At 36.8% G+C, this 20,171-nt stretch overlaps 1 protein-coding gene across 1 annotated transcript; it reads left to right on the forward strand.

Moving 5' to 3' along the window:
- The first annotated feature begins 2 nt into the window (after positions 1-2).
- CSN3 (COP9 signalosome subunit 3) lies at positions 3-15,497 on the forward strand. Its single transcript, XM_069831794.1, has 8 exons — positions 3-198; positions 2,953-3,207; positions 6,074-6,291; positions 7,788-7,982; positions 8,062-8,213; positions 9,562-9,721; positions 10,982-11,095; positions 13,900-15,497. The coding sequence occupies exons 1-8, from the start codon at positions 144-146 to the stop codon at positions 14,053-14,055; spliced, it is 1,305 nt and encodes a 434-aa protein (XP_069687895.1). The 5' UTR covers positions 3-143; the 3' UTR covers positions 14,056-15,497.
- The last annotated feature ends 4,674 nt before the right edge of the window (positions 15,498-20,171 follow it).

The following is a 20,171-nucleotide window of genomic DNA, read 5'->3' on the forward strand; positions in this document are numbered from 1 at the left end:
GAACCTCGTTGATTCAATTAATTCAGATTGCGGTAGTTCAGTGAATGTTGCTGCTGTAAAACGTTGTGGAGGGTGAAGGAAGGCTTGTGTGTATATATTGACTTTGGAAAGTTATGATATCATTTTGCTAAATTATAAAAGCAATGGCGTCCGCATTGGAACAGTTCGTGAACAATGTTAGAACATTTTCGGCTCAAGGTAATTTTCTCATTATATATGTCAGTCATGGAATTATGCCTAACCTCAAAATTATAGATTCAAAAAAGATTTATCACACATTAATTTGGAAATTTTCCTAGCACTTAATATTAACGTTGCAACTGATCTTTTTACATTTTATAACGCGGATTTTACTATGTCAATCTTCGATATCACCTCACACCATACACGATGTCTGACTTAATGGGGGCATAGTTAAGTGACATTAAGCCGAGGTATGTGACAAGGTTAGTAGATTAGTTGAGGGGTTTATTTAACTGATATGAGAGCGAGGAATTGTGTAGTGTGGGGAGATACCAAAATTTTCACCTTTTACTGTGATGTACTGTTCATAATCAGCAAGCAAGTACTGTATTTAAAATAAGGTAACATTGTTTTGAAGTTATGTCACTGCATCAGAATAGTGATAAACTAAGTAAAACGTTATTTCATTGTAAATGACGAAACTGTGTTATTTTAGCCATTTAGGCGAATGCAGTTTAGCCTAGTGAAAGTTCAGTCGAGCATGTTAATTGTCAATACGTAGCCTACTCCAGTAATATTGTTACACAAGTTACATAGAATGGAGATATGAAGCAATATCGGTAAAACTTTAGAGAGAATGAACCACCTTAAGCCCCATCCCTGAACTCCCAAACCAGTCGCGTGGGAAGAAGGGGAAGATTATAGGGAGTAGAATGCCAGCTGTCTTTGAAGAAATGAAAGAACTAGAAATAATATGAAAAATTTGTTAGTAATTCACTTGCATCAACTCTTCCAGAACTGTCTTTTCATCTTCCTTTTTTTTCTAATTCTCTCTCATGTGTCATCTCCCTTTCACACTCTTGTCACAAGGTACAATTTAGTGGCTCAGTGCCAGAGTTGCCTAAACCACAATTACGCTGAAAAAAGTTATTGAAGTCTAAACTTAGACGACGTTTGTTAAAATTATATGCTCTCAATTGGAAATTATTTCTCATTTACCATCATCTAATATTTATCTAGTACATATACCTTGGCATACTTACTTACTGGCTTTTAAGGAACCCAGAGGTTCATCGCCACTGTCACATAAGTTAAGCCCGGCATTGGTCCCTATCCTGAGCAAGATTAATCCAGCCTCTACCATCATATCCCACCTCCCTCAAATACATTTTAATATTATCTTCCCATCTACGTCTCGGCCTCCCCAAAGGTCTTTTTCCCTCCGGCCTCCCAACTAACACACTATATGCATTTCAGGATTCGCCCATACGTACTACATGCCCAGCCCATCTCAAACGTCTGGATTTAATGTTCCTAATTATGTCAGGTGAAGAATACAATGCGTGCAGTTCTGTGTTGTGTAACTTTCTCCATTCTCCTGTAACTTCATCCCTCTTAGCCCCAAATATTTTCCTAAGCACCTTATTCTCAAACACCCTTAACCTATGTTCCTCTCTCAAAGTGAGAGTCCAAGTTTCACAACCATAAAGAACAACCGGTAATATAACTGTTTTATAAATTCTAACTTTGAGATTTTTTGACAGCAGACTGGATGATAAAAGCTTCCCAACCGAATAATAACAGGCATTTCCCATATTTATTCTGTGTTTAATTTCCTCCCGAGTATCATTTATATTTGTTACTGTTGCTCCCAGGTATTTGAATTTTTCCACCTCTTCAAAGGATAAATTTCCAATTTTTATATTTCCATTTCGTGCAATATTCTGGTCACGAGACATAATCGTATACTTTGTCTTTTTGGGATTTACTTCCAAACCTATCTCTTTACTTGCTTCAAGTAAAGTTCCCGTGTTTCCCTAATCGTTTGTGGATTTTCTCCTAACATATTCACGTGATCCCCATAGACAAGCAGCTGATGTAACCCGTTCAATTCCAAACCCTCTCTGTTATCCTGGACTTTCCTAATGGCATACTCTAGAGCAGAGTTAAAAAGTAAAGGTGATAATGCATGTCCTTGCTTTAGCCCCAATGAATTGGAAATACATCTGACAGAAATTGACCTGTACGGACTCTGCTGAACGTTTCACTGAGACACATTTTAATTAATTGCACTAGTTTCTTGGGAATACAAATTCAATAAGAATATGATATAAAACTTACTCATGTGTAGCAGTGTGTTTGTGACAAAAAAGTCTAATCTTTTAATAATGTAACTGTATCTAACTTAGCCTGGAGCATTGTTAGGACTTTTGCAGACTCTTGACAAAACATAAAATGGAAAAAATAATTCTATATATTATAACATTTAATTTCCTTGAAAATTTGGGCATCTAGGAACATGTTGCTCAGCTCATTCCATTCTGTCTTCAAGTAACAATATAAATAAATTCGCTAGAGCCAATTTTGAGTTGATTGCCGATCTGTTTTTTGATTTGAAATAAAGACTTACTTCTCCTTTGTGCAACATTTGACTTGTGGATGCAGAATATGAACAAAATCTGGAGAAATAGTCACTGTACAGACAGATGGCAGGCCCAAACCACATTTTCTGTATCAGAGTGCTGAGAACATACTTTTTCCTCGAAAATCTATAAATCTATTTTTGGAGTATTACAATACTTTCTCTTCATAGGCCTACTTCGTATCGTTTGGGGGGGAGGGGAGGAGGGAAATTCAAAATGTAAATCTGCCTGTTTTTTTTTTCTCAAGATTTTCCCCAAGATCGTTTCTAAGATTGAGCTCTCCTCTTTTGTTGGCTGTATCAAGCTGTGCCAATCCTTCATTGACTGTGTGCTGTTTGTATTCAAGGCAACTTCCGAGAGCTGTGTGATTTACTGAGCAAATCGACAGAAGTGCTCATGAAGAATGGTCAGCATTTAGACAATGTTTTGGAAACGTTGGATTTGCAGCAGCACTCACTAGGCGTTCTTGCAGTTCTCTGTGTTAAATTTAATCTTCCTGCACCAGCGGCAACGCCCGACCACCATGAACTCTTATTCGCACAAGTCCAAGAATTCATTACAGGATGTAATGGAGAACAAGTGCGATTCGCACCGGACACATGTGAGTATTACTACATACAGTAAAACCTCTGTTAACCGAAATAAAGACGGGTGACCTGTCCCTGCGGAACTTTTATACCTAACTGCCACAAAGGGCACCAGTGTCCTCTGTCAGGTACACACGTAATGCGCCAGCACCAAGTTTCACTCTAAGGACTAAAGTACATAAAAACACGCTGACAGTCAGTGTGTTAACTTTTTGTTTAAAAATTCAGTTACATGATGTATGTGTTTTGTTAAACTGGTTTTCAGTTAACAGAGGTTTTACTGTATCTGGTTTCCACTTGTAGCATGCCTCTGACTATGCATGCGATAACTTGTGTTATGCTCTTCAGGATAGTCTTCTTTTTTTTTTTAAGTAGGTTATTTTACGACTCTTTATCATCTTAGGTTATTTAGCATCTGAATGAGATGAAGGTGATAATGCCAGTGAAATGAGTCCGGGGTCCAGCACTGAAAGTTACCCAGCATTTGCTCATATTGGGTTGAGGGAAAACCTCAACCAGGTAACTTGCCCTGACCGGGAATCGAACCCAGGCCACCTGGTTTCGTGGCCAGATGCGCTAAATGTTACTCCACAGGTGTGGACAATGTCTGATATTAAATCTGTACCTGAAAGGTATTGCATGATGAGTCTGTTTCATCATCTTTAGGATACAGGCAAAAAACAAATTTCAGTTTTGTTTTTCTTTCAAAGCTGGTAAAATTACAAACCTGTTCTTTTTTTGGAATTGTGGAACCATATTCTACCTTGAAAATAATAAGATTTATAAGACATGCAGAGAAATAAACAGAGTTTTGTGGGACTTGTCTAGTATAGCCCTAGTATAGTCTGACCATCGGATCTGTGCCCCGTAAGATATGCGAACTGAACCCTAATTCCTTCTCAGCCTCGGCAATTCATTTCTCTCCCTGCATTCCTATTTCTCTCTTTTCTATCCCTCTCCCTTTCTCTCCCCCACTACTCACAATTTTGAGCCTTCTTGCGGGACAGTTTATTTGCACTTGCAGTTCAGTGTTGTCAACTCAACATGAATACTGTAGCACGGAGTGGTGAAAGAAATAATATTAAGCAAGTAATAGCATTTTGCATAAGTCAATCAGCGTCATTAGACCTACTGTACTTAAATTAAATTATGAATAAGTAACAATTAACCTTACAGTATTAGAAGCAATATTCAAGAGACATGACACTGTTTGATGGAAGTTTGGCAACATCCCTATTCGGCAAGTTTCGTGGCCTGCTGTTTGACGTAGTGGGAGAGAAACGGGTGGAATGGGGTGACTAGAGGCGCTAACTTTTCCAAGAACGACGACAGCGCTGAAGGGGCATAGATCCCATGGTCGGACAATATATGATTATATTCTTTTGAAAAAAGAAAAGCATTAGGCCTAAGTCCGAAATTAGTCATACTTAGGACTTAACCTAATTGACTCGCATTTAAGTTATTTAAAGTCCCTGCACTCGGATTTAATGTCCAGTTTGCAGTGTGATGTAAAAAAATTGATAAATCAATAACTACTCAAGATTTTTGATGCAGAATTTGTCAGGGGCTATGCCGAAAGTCTGCACTTCTGATTAAGATTTTCAGTGTGGTAAATTTCCTGCGATCACAGCGTCAGACAAGGCGATTGGGTTAACAGAGAATAGACTACGGACTTCAGATAGATCTTACCTAGGGAATTCAGTAGTGCTCTAGTTTCAAAATTGAAAAATTTGGACTTGCCATACATTATCTCTGAGGTACATAAGTGATATGGAAAATGTTTCTAGACGTCCTTCATTCACATTTTGAAAGGGGAGTAAGCATTGTTCATCAACAGCGAACTGAAGAACCGCTGCTGATTTATGCATTGTAAATAACTTTTCCCACAGAAACTTTTGAAATTTTATTCCATGACCTTCCATTTAGGCCTACTTTTGCAGTTTCGTTCTACTTATAAATCTTATAATAATCTACTTTTCATGTATTGAGTTGTTGGAAATAACATTTAATCCATTCTGAATATACATAATAATGTTCAGAAATCATTGTTTAGTTATTTCGGAATATTTTTAAAGAACTGCCATTGCATCAGTTATATGTGATAGTACATGGCTTTGGACTACGAAACTAGCAGGCCTGGATCGAATTCTAGTGGGACAAGTTGCTTGTTTTGAGGTCTTTTCTGTGGTTTTCCCTCAACCCATTAAGAACAAATGCTGGATAACTTTCAGTGCCAGACCCAGGCTCATTTCATCGTCATTATTGCCTTCATCTTCGTCCATGCTACTAACGACATCCTACCATATGGGATGAGCAGAATCCGACTAATGGGTACTGCTACCTCAGAATAGGATTTTTCATCTCAACAATGAAATAGGCAAAAGCACAAATGACACATACATCAACATGTGCAACATTAGAAAAAAATCTGATTGAGACATAATTTCGTGTGTCGTTGAGAAGACCATGTAGAAAATTACAAATACTGTTGAGAAAATATTTTTTTGTAGTATGTAATTATTGTCTTGAATATCAATTTTCAAATATTGATCTACAAGAGGAAAAAATGGGGCTTGTTTGAGAAGAGTTTTAAGGTAGGTTTATTCAAAGCACAGAATTTATTTTATTTATTTAGTATATTTATTTACTGTGTTCAGTGTTGACAAAATATAGATAACATGACAGTAGATGCATTTGTCATTTTTAACTAATGTCTTCCTCTTTTCACCTGAAAATTGAGGTAGATTCAACCTTTGAAACGTGTTTTCTTTATTTCGTCAGCAATGGAAAAGTTGTGTAAATCATCTTTTAGTTCTCGACTATTACAAGACGTCTGAATGATTGAGTTCCAGATAGTAACAGGTTTACTTTATTTTCCAGATGCGGAATTGTGCCACCAGTTGACTCACAGCCTGGCTGATTTGAAAGTGCCGCTGCGAGGCATTGACTTGATACGTCGAGCTATTCGCAAAATTCAGCTGTTTGACTCACAGCTCACTTCAGTGCATGCAGATCTGTGTCAGTTGTGTCTTCTTGCTAAATGTTTTAAGCCAGCTCTGGAATTCCTCAATACTGACATCACTAGTATTAGTCAAGAGGTATTTACAATTTCTTATATTAATTGTAAGTTAGAAATAGCCATTGATGATCTTAAGTTGAAGATTACATTGCTTAAACCTCGAGTCTCTCCAGTATAAGTGTGTTCATTTACTCCGCTGAGGAGAAAAATTATTCATTTCAGAATTCATTTTCAACTTTCTGTTGTTACAAGGGATAATTTGTATGTATGTATTTATTCACACTGCAAATGGGTAAATATCCAGTTGCAGTGGTAACTAATACACTCAATAATTGATAATAAACACAATTAATAATAAATAATAACCACTGCTGGCACCAGTAGTATAGTAATATTAACAAAGAGCATCCTAAATTAAATGAAACACAATTACTTAAAATAACATTTAAAGTACGAGGGGGATCCAGGAAATAACGACCGTTTTGTTGTAATAATAAAAAAAAAAATATATTTATTTGAAAAAACAAAGTCTGTTATATAACTGAAGCTTCCTTTACTTCTCTACATAATCACCACCTACATTTAAACATTTGTCGTATCTGTTCACTAGCTTCAGAATTCCTGTGTTATACTCCTCTGCCGCCAGTTCATTAAGTCAGGTGTTCACTGTCTTCTTCAACTCTTCATCACTTCCAAAACGCGTACCACCCAGAAAGTCTTTCAGCTTAGTGAAAAGGTGAAAATCGCTAGGAGCAAGGTCTAGACTATAGGGCGGATGATCAAAGATTTCCCAACCGAATTGATCCAGCAATTCTCGAGTTGAAGCAGCAGTGTGCGGGTGGGCACAGATTTTGTGGTAGCCAAGATGTTGCGACACAATTTCACCAAGCAAAGAACGAGAAATGTCAGGAAAGGCAATATGCAATTCGTCGAGTGATGTGCGCCTGTCTTGCAAGATTCTGTCGTTCACTTTAGTCTTCTGTGATGAGTGATGGGCGTCCGGGTCGAGTTTCATTGTGGACATTTGTTCGCCCATTGTTGAACATTTCGCACATTTCTTTCATTCATTACAGTATCACCATACACTTCTTACAATTGCCGGTAAATTTCTGCAGGTTTCAAATGTCGGGCATTCAAAAATCGAATCACACTCCTCACCTCACAGTCGGTGGGATTATCAATCACGTCGTTCATTTTGAAGTAACACAAAATGCACAATGGCGACTTGTTGCAACCAGTACTCACAACATTATGAGAACACATGTTAAGGAAGCCAGTTGACCTTCAAACAAGGAAGGGGAGTCAGCTGCGTGGCGGGTATGCGCGAACGGTCGTTATTACCTGGATCCCCCTCGTAAATCTAATTTGTATCTTAACCCTAAGTTCGAACTTGAACTGACGAGTATATATGATATGTTATACATGCAGAAGTACCTTTCAGCACTACACTTGGATGCTGTATTATAATTTTGGGAACTTTGAACATTCCTTTTGAGAACAAACTGTTGCAGTCAATTAATTTATCCTACTATTATTTTAATGTAGGAAGATTATAATGCCTGCTAATTGTTGTAGGGAGGACAGTTCGATGCCAAACATTTCCTACTGTATTACTACTATGGAGGCATGATCTATGCAGCACTGAAGAATTACGACAGGGCACTGTACTTCTTTGAAGTCGCTATCACAACGCCGGCCATGGCCGTGTCTCACATCATGCTGGAGGCCTATAAGAAGTATATTCTAGTTTCTTTGATACTGCATGGAAAGGTAAGGGGTTACCATTAAAACTGAAACTTAAACTTTTCTTCATATAAAGAGATGTACATAACAACTTTCTTAATTACAGATCCAGAACATTCCGAAGTATACGTCACAAGTGGTTGGTCGATTTATCAAACCATTAAGTCAGCCCTACCACGACCTAGCAACAGCCTATTCATCTAACAATCCAGATGAATTGCGCTCTGTAATCAATAAATGTCAAGATACATTCACGAGGTAAAGCAATGCTTGGTTACATTTCCTTTTAACAGAGAAGGTATTGAGCATCTCAACATAGTAAACACCTTTTACTTGAATTCTGAAATTATAGAAGTAATTCCAATACAAACTCTTTTGGTCTGTTGTTTTATGCTTTTAATGTCATGACTGATTTCGTATATTAAAACAGAACTAAAGAAAGAGACAATTGAGAAGTAGAACAAACAATTTATTTATTTATTTACTCTAGTGGAGTCAAGACCCTCAGGCCTTCTCTTCCACACCACCAGAAATGCAATGCAACTACAAGTCAAATTATACATTAATATTATAATGTATGACAAAATGAATATGATAAAAAACAACTGAACATACAAGTAGAAATTGAAAATAATAAAAATTAGTGTAAGTATTAACGAATGATACAAAAAAAGTAAAAACATATATTATCACCGCGGCCTCATGCTTAACATGTCGGCATCATACAATAATGTGTGGTGTGCTTTTAAAACATAATTTTGCCGAGCCAATAGAAACTCGCCTTTCTGGCACCATAAGGCAAGTGAAAGCGAAGATGGTGTTGCCACATAGATCCTTAGTTCAGATGTCATATTGTGAACACTTTCTTCTGTCTGCCCCACTGAGATGAGGGCAGGGCAGATACTACAAGCTTCAATACCTTCTCTGGCCTATACCTTTCACATGTTTTACTAGAAATGCCAGAAGTCTATTCTTTTGTTGCGATAGCAGAATATTTATGAATATTGAATGTCATGTGTTTTCAGTTTTTACTTAAATTTTTTGCCCTAATCTATAATAGTCCCGCGCCGTGGCGTCGTGGTCTAAGGCATCCTGCCTGGGACTCGCGTTACGGAATGCGCGCTGGTTCGAGTCCTTATGAGGGAAGAAATTTTCTCATGACATTTCGGCCAGTGTATGGGACCAGTGCCCACCCAGCATCGTGATGCACTTGGGGAGCTACGATAGGTAGCAAAATCTGGTTACGCAAACCAGCTATAACGGCTGGGGGGCTGATCGTGCTAACCACACAATACCTCAGTTCTGGTTGGATGATCGTGCACCTCTGCTTTGGCATGTAGCTGTGAGGCCAGTAGCTGACTGGTTGGTCTTGGCCCCTCGTGGACTGTAGTGCCACGGATTATTTTATTATTAATTAATAATAAGTCAAGTAAATTGACACCTCTTGTTTTTTAATGAATGGAATCCAGTAAAGTTTAAATTATTGTGAGGTGTAGGAGACATGTTGACAGGTAAACTGGAAAATTAAAGTGAATAAATAAATAACATGGTAATAATGTAATGTTTGTTGATAAGCTGGGCTGTGATAGTAATCATTAATGTGCAGAGAAAATAACATGGGCCTGGCGAAACAAGTTCTGGCATCTCTGTACAAGAAGAACATCCAGCGCCTCACCAAGACGTTCCTTACGTTGTCGTTGTCTGACGTTGCCAGCAGAGTACAGCTGTCTGGTCCTTCAGATGCTGAAAAGTACATTCTTAACATGGTCAGTACTAAATGCAACTAGTTTCATTTTCTACTTTTCTATTGATTGCTCTTGAATAAAAGCAGAGTACACCATTAAGATTCGCATTTGTACATGAACAAATTTGATTAAAAAGTTATTTGAAGCTCAATACAGAAACTGCACTGCTTTTAACTGAATATGAAGCTCAGCAGTAAAGTAAAGTATTAACCTGTGGAAAGTTTAGTGTAGTGAAATCCAATTAGGCCTCGAGTTCAGAATTAGAATGAAATAACTTTCAGTTGTTTTGGTCAGGAGCAGTGACAGTTATCCATAATCATAATTATTGATTGAGATTTATTTCTTTCTCTCTTCTTCGTCATATTTAATTTCCCTTGGTGCCTTCACAAAGTTTGTTCAGTCTAGTAATTTTCATTGTAGTGTTGTCATGTGATTTGAATTGGCTTTTTGTCTTCTTTATCCTTATCTTTAACTCCCTGTAGTGCCTTTACAATTTCTGTCCTCCATAATTATTTTCATTGAGTTTTATGATATGTTTATCTTTCTTTTTCTTCTTCCTCTTCCTTTTGTTCTCGTCTTGAATTTTCATTAATGTCTTCTCCATAGTTATTTCCATTGGAGTTTTGTGATGTATTTTTAGTTGTGTTTTTGTGTTAATAATCTTTAATTCCTCCAGTTCCTTAACAAGTTGGAGATTCCTCAGAAGATATGTTTTACTTAGGTGTATTCTTCGCCTTTTTTCTTCCTTCCTTGCTGCTAGTGAACTGGTGCCTGGTCCTTCTGTTGACCCATGAATCTTTATCCGTTCACTTCTCCGTCATGATGTGGATTGTGCTTCCTCTCAGGCGATTCACTACTTACCTGTTGCTTTCATCTTTGGGGGGGGGGGGGGGGATTCATTAATATCTGGCATCATCCTGATCTGGCTGTAGCATTGCTCCATCATGGTGGTATTTTGAACTATTTCTACCTTGATGCACAGCAACGTAATTTAAGGCAATCCATCTCTACAGTGCAAAAGCCTCTGCTTCACATCTGTGTAGCTCCCTACTTGACAGGATCTCGTTTACCAAACTTAATGTACTCTCGCATAGTTATTAGTTGTCTTTGTGTTATTCACAGGGACCAGATTTGTGGATAATTGACCCAGATATGCCCTGTCAAGTTCTCGTTTACACCATACTTTTCAGTTTCTTTCTTTCTTTCTTTTTTTCATATATGTAAATTATAAATGATGGGCAGCATAAGTTGACGAGGTTTAATTGTATTGTTTCTGTGTAGATTGAGGATGGTGAAATCTTCGCAACAATTAACCAGAAAGATGGAATGGTGATTTTCCATGATGATCCCGAGAAATATAATAGTCCAGCTATGTTGCGGCGCTTGGAGGAGGAGGTAAGTTAAAGACAAGGATTTTTTCAGTAAAGCACAGTTGTTGATACCTTGACCATTAAAATGTAGGTCAGTAGAAAAGAGACCGATCTACATATTCTTTTGAAAATGGTTTTATTGCATGAAAAGGAGATGCACACGTTGACTAGAAGACAAGCCCACCAAGTATTGAAACAGTAGGCTAACTTACAATATTACATTGAGCAGATAAAGCTCCCAAATCTTCAAAATGGGCCTTTCTCCTGATTGCTGCGGATGTAGACTTTTTTCGTTTTATTTTTTATTACTCTTTTCACTGCGTTGCATTGTTGTAAACTGTTGATATCAGTATGGTGAAAGGAAGTACAAGAGCTAATCGTCATGAGTGCAGACAATAAAGCCAAAGCATTGAGAGCGGTCAAACCTTCAGCTGGGTTCGACTCTCAGTTAGGCCTGGGTTTCTTCATTCCATAGTGAAGCTTATGGCAGACAAAGTCGCAGTTGGGGTTTTCATGTTTTCCACATATTAGGCATCTGTTTAATCCCATCAACATTCTCCATTCCACCATAATTCCTTGAATGCCAGCTGGATGTGTAAGGTTGCCTGCTCGAAACCTGGATATGCAGTGAACCTTAGTGTAGTCAGCTGGTGTGGATTTATATTTATTCCCTCGGTCTAACTCAGATATGATTTTGTTTGTAACACATGAAATAGCATCATCTGTGCCAAGTTTATTTCGAAAACCGAATTCCTTTGAAGAAAGTACGTTATATTTGTCCAAATAATTTAATAGAGGACTTTTTATGTATTTTTATAAGAGTTTAGATATACATGAGAGTAAAGATATTGGTCAGTAATTGTTCATGCATTTTTTATCTCCTGATTTGAAAATAGGGACAATTATAACACTTTTTAATTTATCTGGAAATTTAGCATATAAGAAGTACAAATTAAATACATGAACAAGCGGTAATCATGTATAATATGTTGTTATATTATGTTAGGGAACGGATTTGTAGGTGCTAAAAACTTTGAAATATTGATTTTGTACATATGAAAATTAGAAAATTATGTATCAAAAACTTAAAAATATTTTGATTTAGTATTACTTAACCACACTAATTTTATGTGTAAAGTAAAAACTATTATCGATTAAGATGAGACGTTGATGAGTGAAATACTTCCTCCAAATTTTCCACAGTTGATATCCGTTGTCATGGTACTATGCATGATATCTCTCTGCATCACAAAAGTTAGTCGTGCAAAGGAATGTCGTTGACAATTTCACTAGTCTTGACCTTCATTGCTGTGCGACTTGAGATCAGTGATCTATTTTTATATATTTTCCACATTTTTTACAGTATAAAACTTTCCCATTACTTATAATTTTTCCTTTAAACTCAGCAAACGAGAAATAATGCTTGGCTTATCACTCACTTTCTGTAGATTCCGTCAGCTAATCAAGACAACACATATTGCACACGATGCAACAAGGGATTCCACACAGAAAAGTTAGCCACGTGCAGTCAAGGTCAAGCTCACGAGTGTGGTGCAATAGGCAGGGGACTCACACAATCATACATTATGAAATACATTCACGTTGTGTTCACTTTCATTTATGTATATTTAAAATTAACTTTTTTAATTTAGTTTTAAAAATTGAAGAAAAAAAACATGTATTTATAGCGAAATTATTAATGGATATACAGTAAAACCTCTCCTTACAGACACCCCCAAGATACGGACACTCCTCATATATGGACAAATTTTTATGTCCCAACTGAAATAATATAGAAATAATGATAAATTTAACTCTCGTTTACGGACACTCTCAGACACGGACATGGACAGCTGTTTCACAGTCCTAAAGCTTGCTTTACCTCCTGACTGCGGACAGAACTTGAATTTCAAGACCTAATGTGTTACAAAAATGGAAAATTTAGTTTTGAGAACTGTACAGAAATTCGTTAACATGAAAGAAGACAATAAGTGTCTCGTAGACTACCATTAGCCCAGCCGGCTACCCCTTGTTAGCTGGAAGCGGGTGGATAAACAAATTTATAAAATTTAATCTGTCTGATGGGTCCAAGGTTTCCGCGATCGTGAAATTGTATTCAACAACACATGATAGGGTTAATAGGATTATTCTCTTCACTTCAATCAGTTGTTCTGTTTCGACAGACATTGCACCTGAACGTAAAGGTTAATTTGAAAACTGTAAGTTACTAACAATAAACAAGAATTTAAACAGTAGGCCTACTGCATAACTGTAGACCTAGAATAAAATTGCATGGCACAGTACTGTATTTTCCTTTTTCGGTCTTATCTACTGTAGTTCAAAGTTGCAAAGAATTTACTGTAATACAGTAGACTGTATTTAGAATTAAATTACAGTAATACATTTCATTTAAAGCGTGAAGGGATACATAATGCATATTATAAATTTACTGTTAGATTGGAGAGCCTCCCTCCCAATAAAGGACACCTCTCAGATTCGGACAGATTGTTACGTCCCTTTGATGTCCGTAAATAAGAGGTTTCACTGTACATACATATGTATTTACATTAAAAAGTTGTAAAAATGTGTGTTTTTATGTAGAACAGAATTTGATATATAAACTTATGGCTTATTGTTTTGAATTTTATTCTTAGTTGCAGTAATTTATTTACAAGCAGAAAAAAATATTTATTTTCCTAAAAATCCATTCCCTATTTCATAGACAATTGAGAAACTAATAAAATTGATCCAGTAACTCAGTAGTTGTAATTTTAAATACACTGTGTAGACTTGGATGTTAATAGTGGTGTTTGTTATTGTCTTTTGCAGATGGCTGTTTGCACAGATCTGGATCGTAAGATGCAGTCCATGGAAGAAGATATTATGGTGAACCCACAGTATGTGAAGAAATCATGTGGTGCACCGGATGACGATCTGCCTCCAGCACCGTCACAGGGTACCAAAATGACCACTTATTCCATGTGAAGTTGTAACTAACATAATACATAGGACGGAATTTACTTTTGTGATGAACAGAATTAGTAAGTCGTTGGCATTGTGCTGATGGCAAAGACAATACACTGTCTGTTATTTCGTGCACAGTGAACGTTTCCATACTAATCCTAAAGGGTAAAAGTAGTTCATACTTATTACAGGTCCGACAGTGAAGCATATTGTGTGATATGCTGATAATGAATGATGTGGAAGGTAAGAACATGATTGCAGTGAGACCTCAATAATTTAATTATATTAAAGAATATATATGTGATTTTAAACTCAAGGTTTTCATTAATTGTGGCTATAAAATGTCTGCATTATTTCGTCAAGTTATCTGAAATTCACAGAATACAGACAGCATTCTACTTTGATATCGGCTACTCTGTTCACCCCTGTCAATGCCAAGTATAATTATGACAGTAGAAATGGTCTCAAGGGAGGCTTCGTGTTCCCAGCATCATTTTACTCAAGATGTAGTGCTGGAAGTTGTAAATTTTTATGCAGTATATATATTTTTTAATATACATAATTAAGAATCACTAATTGATGGAACAATACCACTGTATCTGTTTATAACGAGAAATATTTATTACATTGGGGTTTCACTGTGCTGGAATTAGAGCCTGTAAAGATAACAACAGAGACGAAATCGCCTATCTTTTTTTTTTTTTTTTAACACTGTTCTGCTATTATGGTTTGTTATATTAATTTATAGGTAAACAAAGTTTAAGTAGTTTTGAAGTTGTAATTTTCTAGAGAAAACTAACAAAATTTTTCAACACTGGATCAATCCTTTTATGCACTTCCAATTTTCCTGTGGTTTGTTGCATCAATAATTCTTAAGTCAAAAAGTTCTAGATCGTCAGATGTGTTAACTATGGGCCCCAACATTTTGTACTGTACACCATCAAACATAGTATGGAAAACATTTCCATCACATAACACCATTAAATTGTAAAAGAATATTTCTTATTCCTGCCTTGTACATTTTTGCCATATTTGCTAACATAATCGATAAAATTATTTCTGTAATTAGTAGAGTAACTTCAGGGAAGAATATTAAACATGAATAAAAAGTTCAGGGAATCAGCTTTTTCCATATTGTATCAAGCTATTGACCATACATATGTGATACAAAAGAATTCAAATACCGTGATATTACATTATGCATGTCTTTGTATAATGTTTGGTAGATTTCTTTGAGTTAATACATGACTGAATCAAAATGATGAATTATTGATAGAATTCTCCAGCAGGACAGACTGTGTGAGTGCAGAGTACATTAGGCAAGAAAGAATTAAGATGTTTGACGTTACAAATAATTTTACTTTTGGCAATCGTTGTAATTTCATTCACTCCTTATGTATGTTTCATTTATTTCGCAACAGAGCATAATACTGAAATAAACCATTGTCTTGTACGAAAGAAAACTATTTTTAATCAGTCTACCTTTATGCTTTACATTTGCAAGTTTCATTCTGGGAAGAGAGAGAAATTGAAAGTCATGATGTGTAATCATGATCTAAATACAGGGTGATTCAAAAGTCTCTTGACATTTTATGGAAAATGGCATGCAATTGCAAAAGTTACTATACCTCTGAAACATACTATACCAAAGACTACGTTCAGTGCATTTCAGTGTGGTTGCCCTCTACTTCTAGGCAGAGCCTCCACCTTTCTTCCGTAGATTGGAACATTTTGTTCATCATAGCATGCGTCATCCTGTCTGCTGCTGCAGTTATTCGCTGTCATAATTCCTACAGGGTGTCGACCCGTAATCCAGACACCTTAGACTTAATGAACCCCCAGGCGAAAAAGTCTAAGGGCGTCAGGTCTGGAGAGCAGGACACCCAAATTCTTGGTGAGCCATGACCTGTCCACCTATTGGGAAAGTGCTCATTGAGGTATTCTCTTACAATTAAAGCAAAATGGGGTGGTGCACCATCTTGCTGGAAATCAACGGTGTCTGTTATTCCATCCTGTTCCAGCTGGAGTAGCAAGAAGTTTGTAGCATGTCAAGGTAGGTATTGCCTGTAGTTCGCTATGAGAACATAAACGGCCCTTCACCACTGAACAGCACATTGTTCATCAGGTTTTCATTCTCGACTGCATCTAACAAGTCAAAACACATTGCTTGTGAGCTGCAAAATCCTCAGGTTCAAGCTTGTGCATTATCTGGATGTGATGTGGCATATAGTGTAAGGTACGCCATACAATGCTTTGTGAAACACCAAGCTATCTGCTCAGTCTCCTGGTAGAAGCGGTGGGACTCTGTGTGATGGCATCCTGTATGGCTTGCACTGTTTGTGGTGTTCTAGCCGGTCTCCCCAAACGCTCCTCATCCGCAACATTGCCAGTTCGTTGGAATTTCTTTACCAGATCTCAGATAGCTTGCCTGCTAAGCCCCGGTTTCCTGAATCTTCTCTCGAAATCTTGCTGGACCTATTCGTATGTCATTCCACGTAGTCGAGCTGAAACGACTGCTATTCTTTCTTGTATGGTGAGGATTCTTTCCAATTATATATAAAAGAAATCCATGCATTAGCGAATCAGGAAAATGTCAAGAGACTTTTGAATCACCCTGTATTAATTTAATAAAATCAATACAGATTTGCAGATACAGAATGAAACTAATTAAATTTAATAAACATAAATTAATTTCAGTGGCATGTTGTTATGATATACCGGGTGCTTCACAATGTACGGGAACAATGAAACGAGGCAAGAAGTCCTAATATAGTTAGGTCCAGAAACCAGAAGTTTCCAAGGTATGACGTCAACACAGTGGCCAGCAACTGAATACACCTCGTACATCTGCAACCTCATTTCTTCTTATTTAACAGACTTAAAGGTCGTGCTACATGAGCTATGCAGTCTTGGCACAAGCTTACACAACAAATTTATCTGGCTGACCATAATGTTATCAGTTGAAAACGGGACACCTAGAAATTACAGTAAAAACTTATGACGTTTTTGCATAAACATAATTGAGTGTTCTGCCTGTTATACCAACAGTAATACTAAAACAGCGTGTGGACTGTTAATCATTCTATTAACAAAACCAGTGATGAAACAAGAACAACTCTGGAACATTTTAAAATATAAGATTTCAACAGATAAAAATGCTACGACTTCCAACCTCCATAATGTTAATGTAGTTTTCACAATTAAACAGCATTCAGTAGAGTACTATATTAGTCTTCTTATTCCCTTCAAGTATTAGGCCAAATGGCCTGTTACGATCTCACAGTTGAATTTTCAATCCAGCGCTTCTTTGGACGACCGAGAGATCTCTTCCCGTTTGGACGATAGTGGAGCATGACTTTTGGGATTCTATTTCTATGCATGCAATGCAGATGATTTATCCAGTTGTTCTGATAATGTTTTACGTGATTAATTACAGGTTCTAGTTGTAATTCTTCCATTACATCTTCATTGCGTTTGTGATCCCATTTCGTATATTCCGCTGTATATCTCATAAATTTCATTTCATTAGTCATTATTCTGCTTTCGTCTTTCTTCCTCAATGTCCATGCCTCACTGCCGTAACAAAGTACAGGTCTCGCCAAGGTCTTGTAAAGGCGAATTCGAGTATGCCTTTGTACTAGGGAAGGTTTCATAATGTTGTTAATTATTCCCATTGTTTTGGTGTATTTAGAAATTTTATGTGAAATGTATACTTCATCGAATAAATATAATGTGTATGCGAGATATGTAAAATAATTTATCCTTTCTAATATTTTTGAATCTAAACATATTTTGCTAGGCATGGGGTATTTTCCGCAGAAGGCCATAATTTTAGTTTTACTATATTAGTATATAATTATATTAAGCAAACCTGACGACCATTCCTCATACAGTCGCAACTGCTTGCTAGTTGATCCTTCCTGTTCAGAATTTCAAGTAGAAGGATGCCAGAAATATATCTCTGATATGCCAATTTTTCGAATAACAACCTTGTTTTTCAATATAATGTCATAAAACCCTGAACAGCTGTGAGAGAAATTCACTCTCACTGTCAAAATAGGTCGCAATGTTGAAACTGAGAGACGAAATTGTACATCTGTCCAAACACTGTTCATTATCGAAAATACACGTTTTGTTGGAGTAGACTTGCTGGTAAGCATAACACCATTTGTACCACTTTCTGAAGAGTACCGTAGAGAATTTGTATTTCCATTTTTCTAAAGACCCTGCACCCATTCTCTGCCACTGGAAGTTTTTTTATTTTCCATTCTTCTTGTGAAAGCATAATGATTTCTCTTGCCCACTGCCACTGATCGAAAAGTTTTGTTTTTTGTCAGAATTAGCTATGATGTGAGCCTTTAGTAAGTTCTCTGGAATCGTAGCAATGCTAATTTGAATATCTGATCATGTTGGTACCCATGAAAATTTTCTGTCCTGCCATAACAGTTTTCCCATTTTTGAAAGTATTCTGGACAGACATTATAAAATGTGTCTGCCATTGATGGGAATTCTTCCTTTTTAATGTCACCAGACTCTTCTAAATCTAACAAGCAATTTTTCACTTCAGTAGTAAGGAACTTTTTCCCTTGCTTACCTTTCACTTTCCTTGTTAATGAGGAAATGTGCACTGAAACTTGTGTGATCCTGCTCAGTAACAGTTGCTGTTTCTTCAAACATTGATCATGTACAAATGTTAAATACAATTCGAAACGAGGGTCATTGAAAAGTTTTTCATGAACATAGGTGCCTTTTCCTGTGACATGAATAAGACTACAGTCCAGCAAAAAATATCTAAAATTCTCCTCAACGCTGGTCCTAGTGACAAAAAGCGAGTGTTGCCATGTTTTAAAAGTCTAGCATATTCAACACCAGCAAATTCACAAAACTCTTGTAGCTTCCTCACACAAAGAGAGTAAATATAAAAGCACTTGTACACTTTAACAGTGAAGCTCTCCACATCATACAGTAAACAATCTACCGTTGTTTGTGCACATTATGTGTGCTGCAACCAACACCAATTACATCTGTATTCAGTTCTGATTGTAGTTTCTGCTGCACATTCAGAAGAAAAAATCTTACTAACACAGAAAATAGTTTTTCGGCACCTTCATTGGATGTGTCAACACTTACTGCAGCATTTCTCCAAATCTTAATCAACTCTTCTTCAGATAAAGGCCCTACCACATTAAACAATATGGCCTCACTTTTGGTACAGGCAGAAGAATTTTTTAGGTCTAACAGTTTATTTATTAATTTAGATGTGCAATAATTTTGTAAAACAGTTATATTACCGGTTGTTCTTTATGGTTGTGAAACTTGGACTCTTACTTTGAGAGAGGAACATAAGTTAGGGGTGTTTGAGAATAAGGTGCTTAGGAAAATATTTGGGGCTAAGAGGGATGAAGTTACAGGAGAATGAGAAAGTTACACAACACAGAACTGCACGCATTGCATTCTTCACCTGACATAATTAGGAACATTAAATCCAGACGTTTGAGATGGGCAGGGCATGTAGCACGTATGGGTGAACCCAGAAATGCATATAGAGTGTTAGTTGGGAGGCCGGAGAGAAAAGGCCTTTGGGGAGGCTGAGACGTAGATGGGAAGATAATATTAAAATGGATTTGAGGGAGGTGGGGTATGATGATAGAGAATGGATTAATCTTGCTCAGGATAGGGACCAATGGCGGGCTTATGTGAGGGCGGCAATGAACCTTCCGGGTTCCTTAAAAGCCAGTAAGTAAGTAAGATGTGCAATAATTTGAGCGAAAACTTTGTCCCTGTCTTACAGTATGATATGCAAACATACCCTTAGAAGCTAGAGTTACGTCATCTTGGGGTTTTAGAAGAAATGCAGTGATGCTCCAAGTGCCACATTTTGCTAGTTCAGCATCTTCGTGTGCTGACTGATATGCACCACATGTTAGACCCTCGACTTTGGATTTATCTTGAGATATTTTGTCTAATAAACGTAACAATTTACATTCTTTCTGCAAGATTTCATTAAAACTACAAGTAAGTTTTAGGATACCATACTTCACTTTTCACGATATTGCTTTCACTTAAAAAAAAAGAAAAATTTTTTCCTAACAACACAGCATGTTTATATGACCAGTAGTGAAAATTAAACTGGTCTG

Source organism: Periplaneta americana, chromosome 7, assembly GCF_040183065.1.
Source record: "Periplaneta americana isolate PAMFEO1 chromosome 7, P.americana_PAMFEO1_priV1, whole genome shotgun sequence".
Lineage (NCBI taxonomy): Eukaryota > Metazoa > Arthropoda > Insecta > Blattodea > Blattidae > Periplaneta > Periplaneta americana.

Bases quoted from the DNA above. Each gene is read 5' to 3' on its own strand.
- CSN3 (XM_069831794.1), top strand. From the start codon at position 144: ATGGCGTCCGCATTGGAACAGTTCGTGAACAATGTTAGAACATTTTCG. The intron at 199-2,952 runs GTAATTTTCTCA...TTTGTATTCAAG, and splicing joins TAGAACATTTTCGGCTCAAG to GCAACTTCCGAGAGCTGTGT. The intron at 7,983-8,061 runs GTAAGGGGTTAC...TCTTAATTACAG, and splicing joins CTTTGATACTGCATGGAAAG to ATCCAGAACATTCCGAAGTA.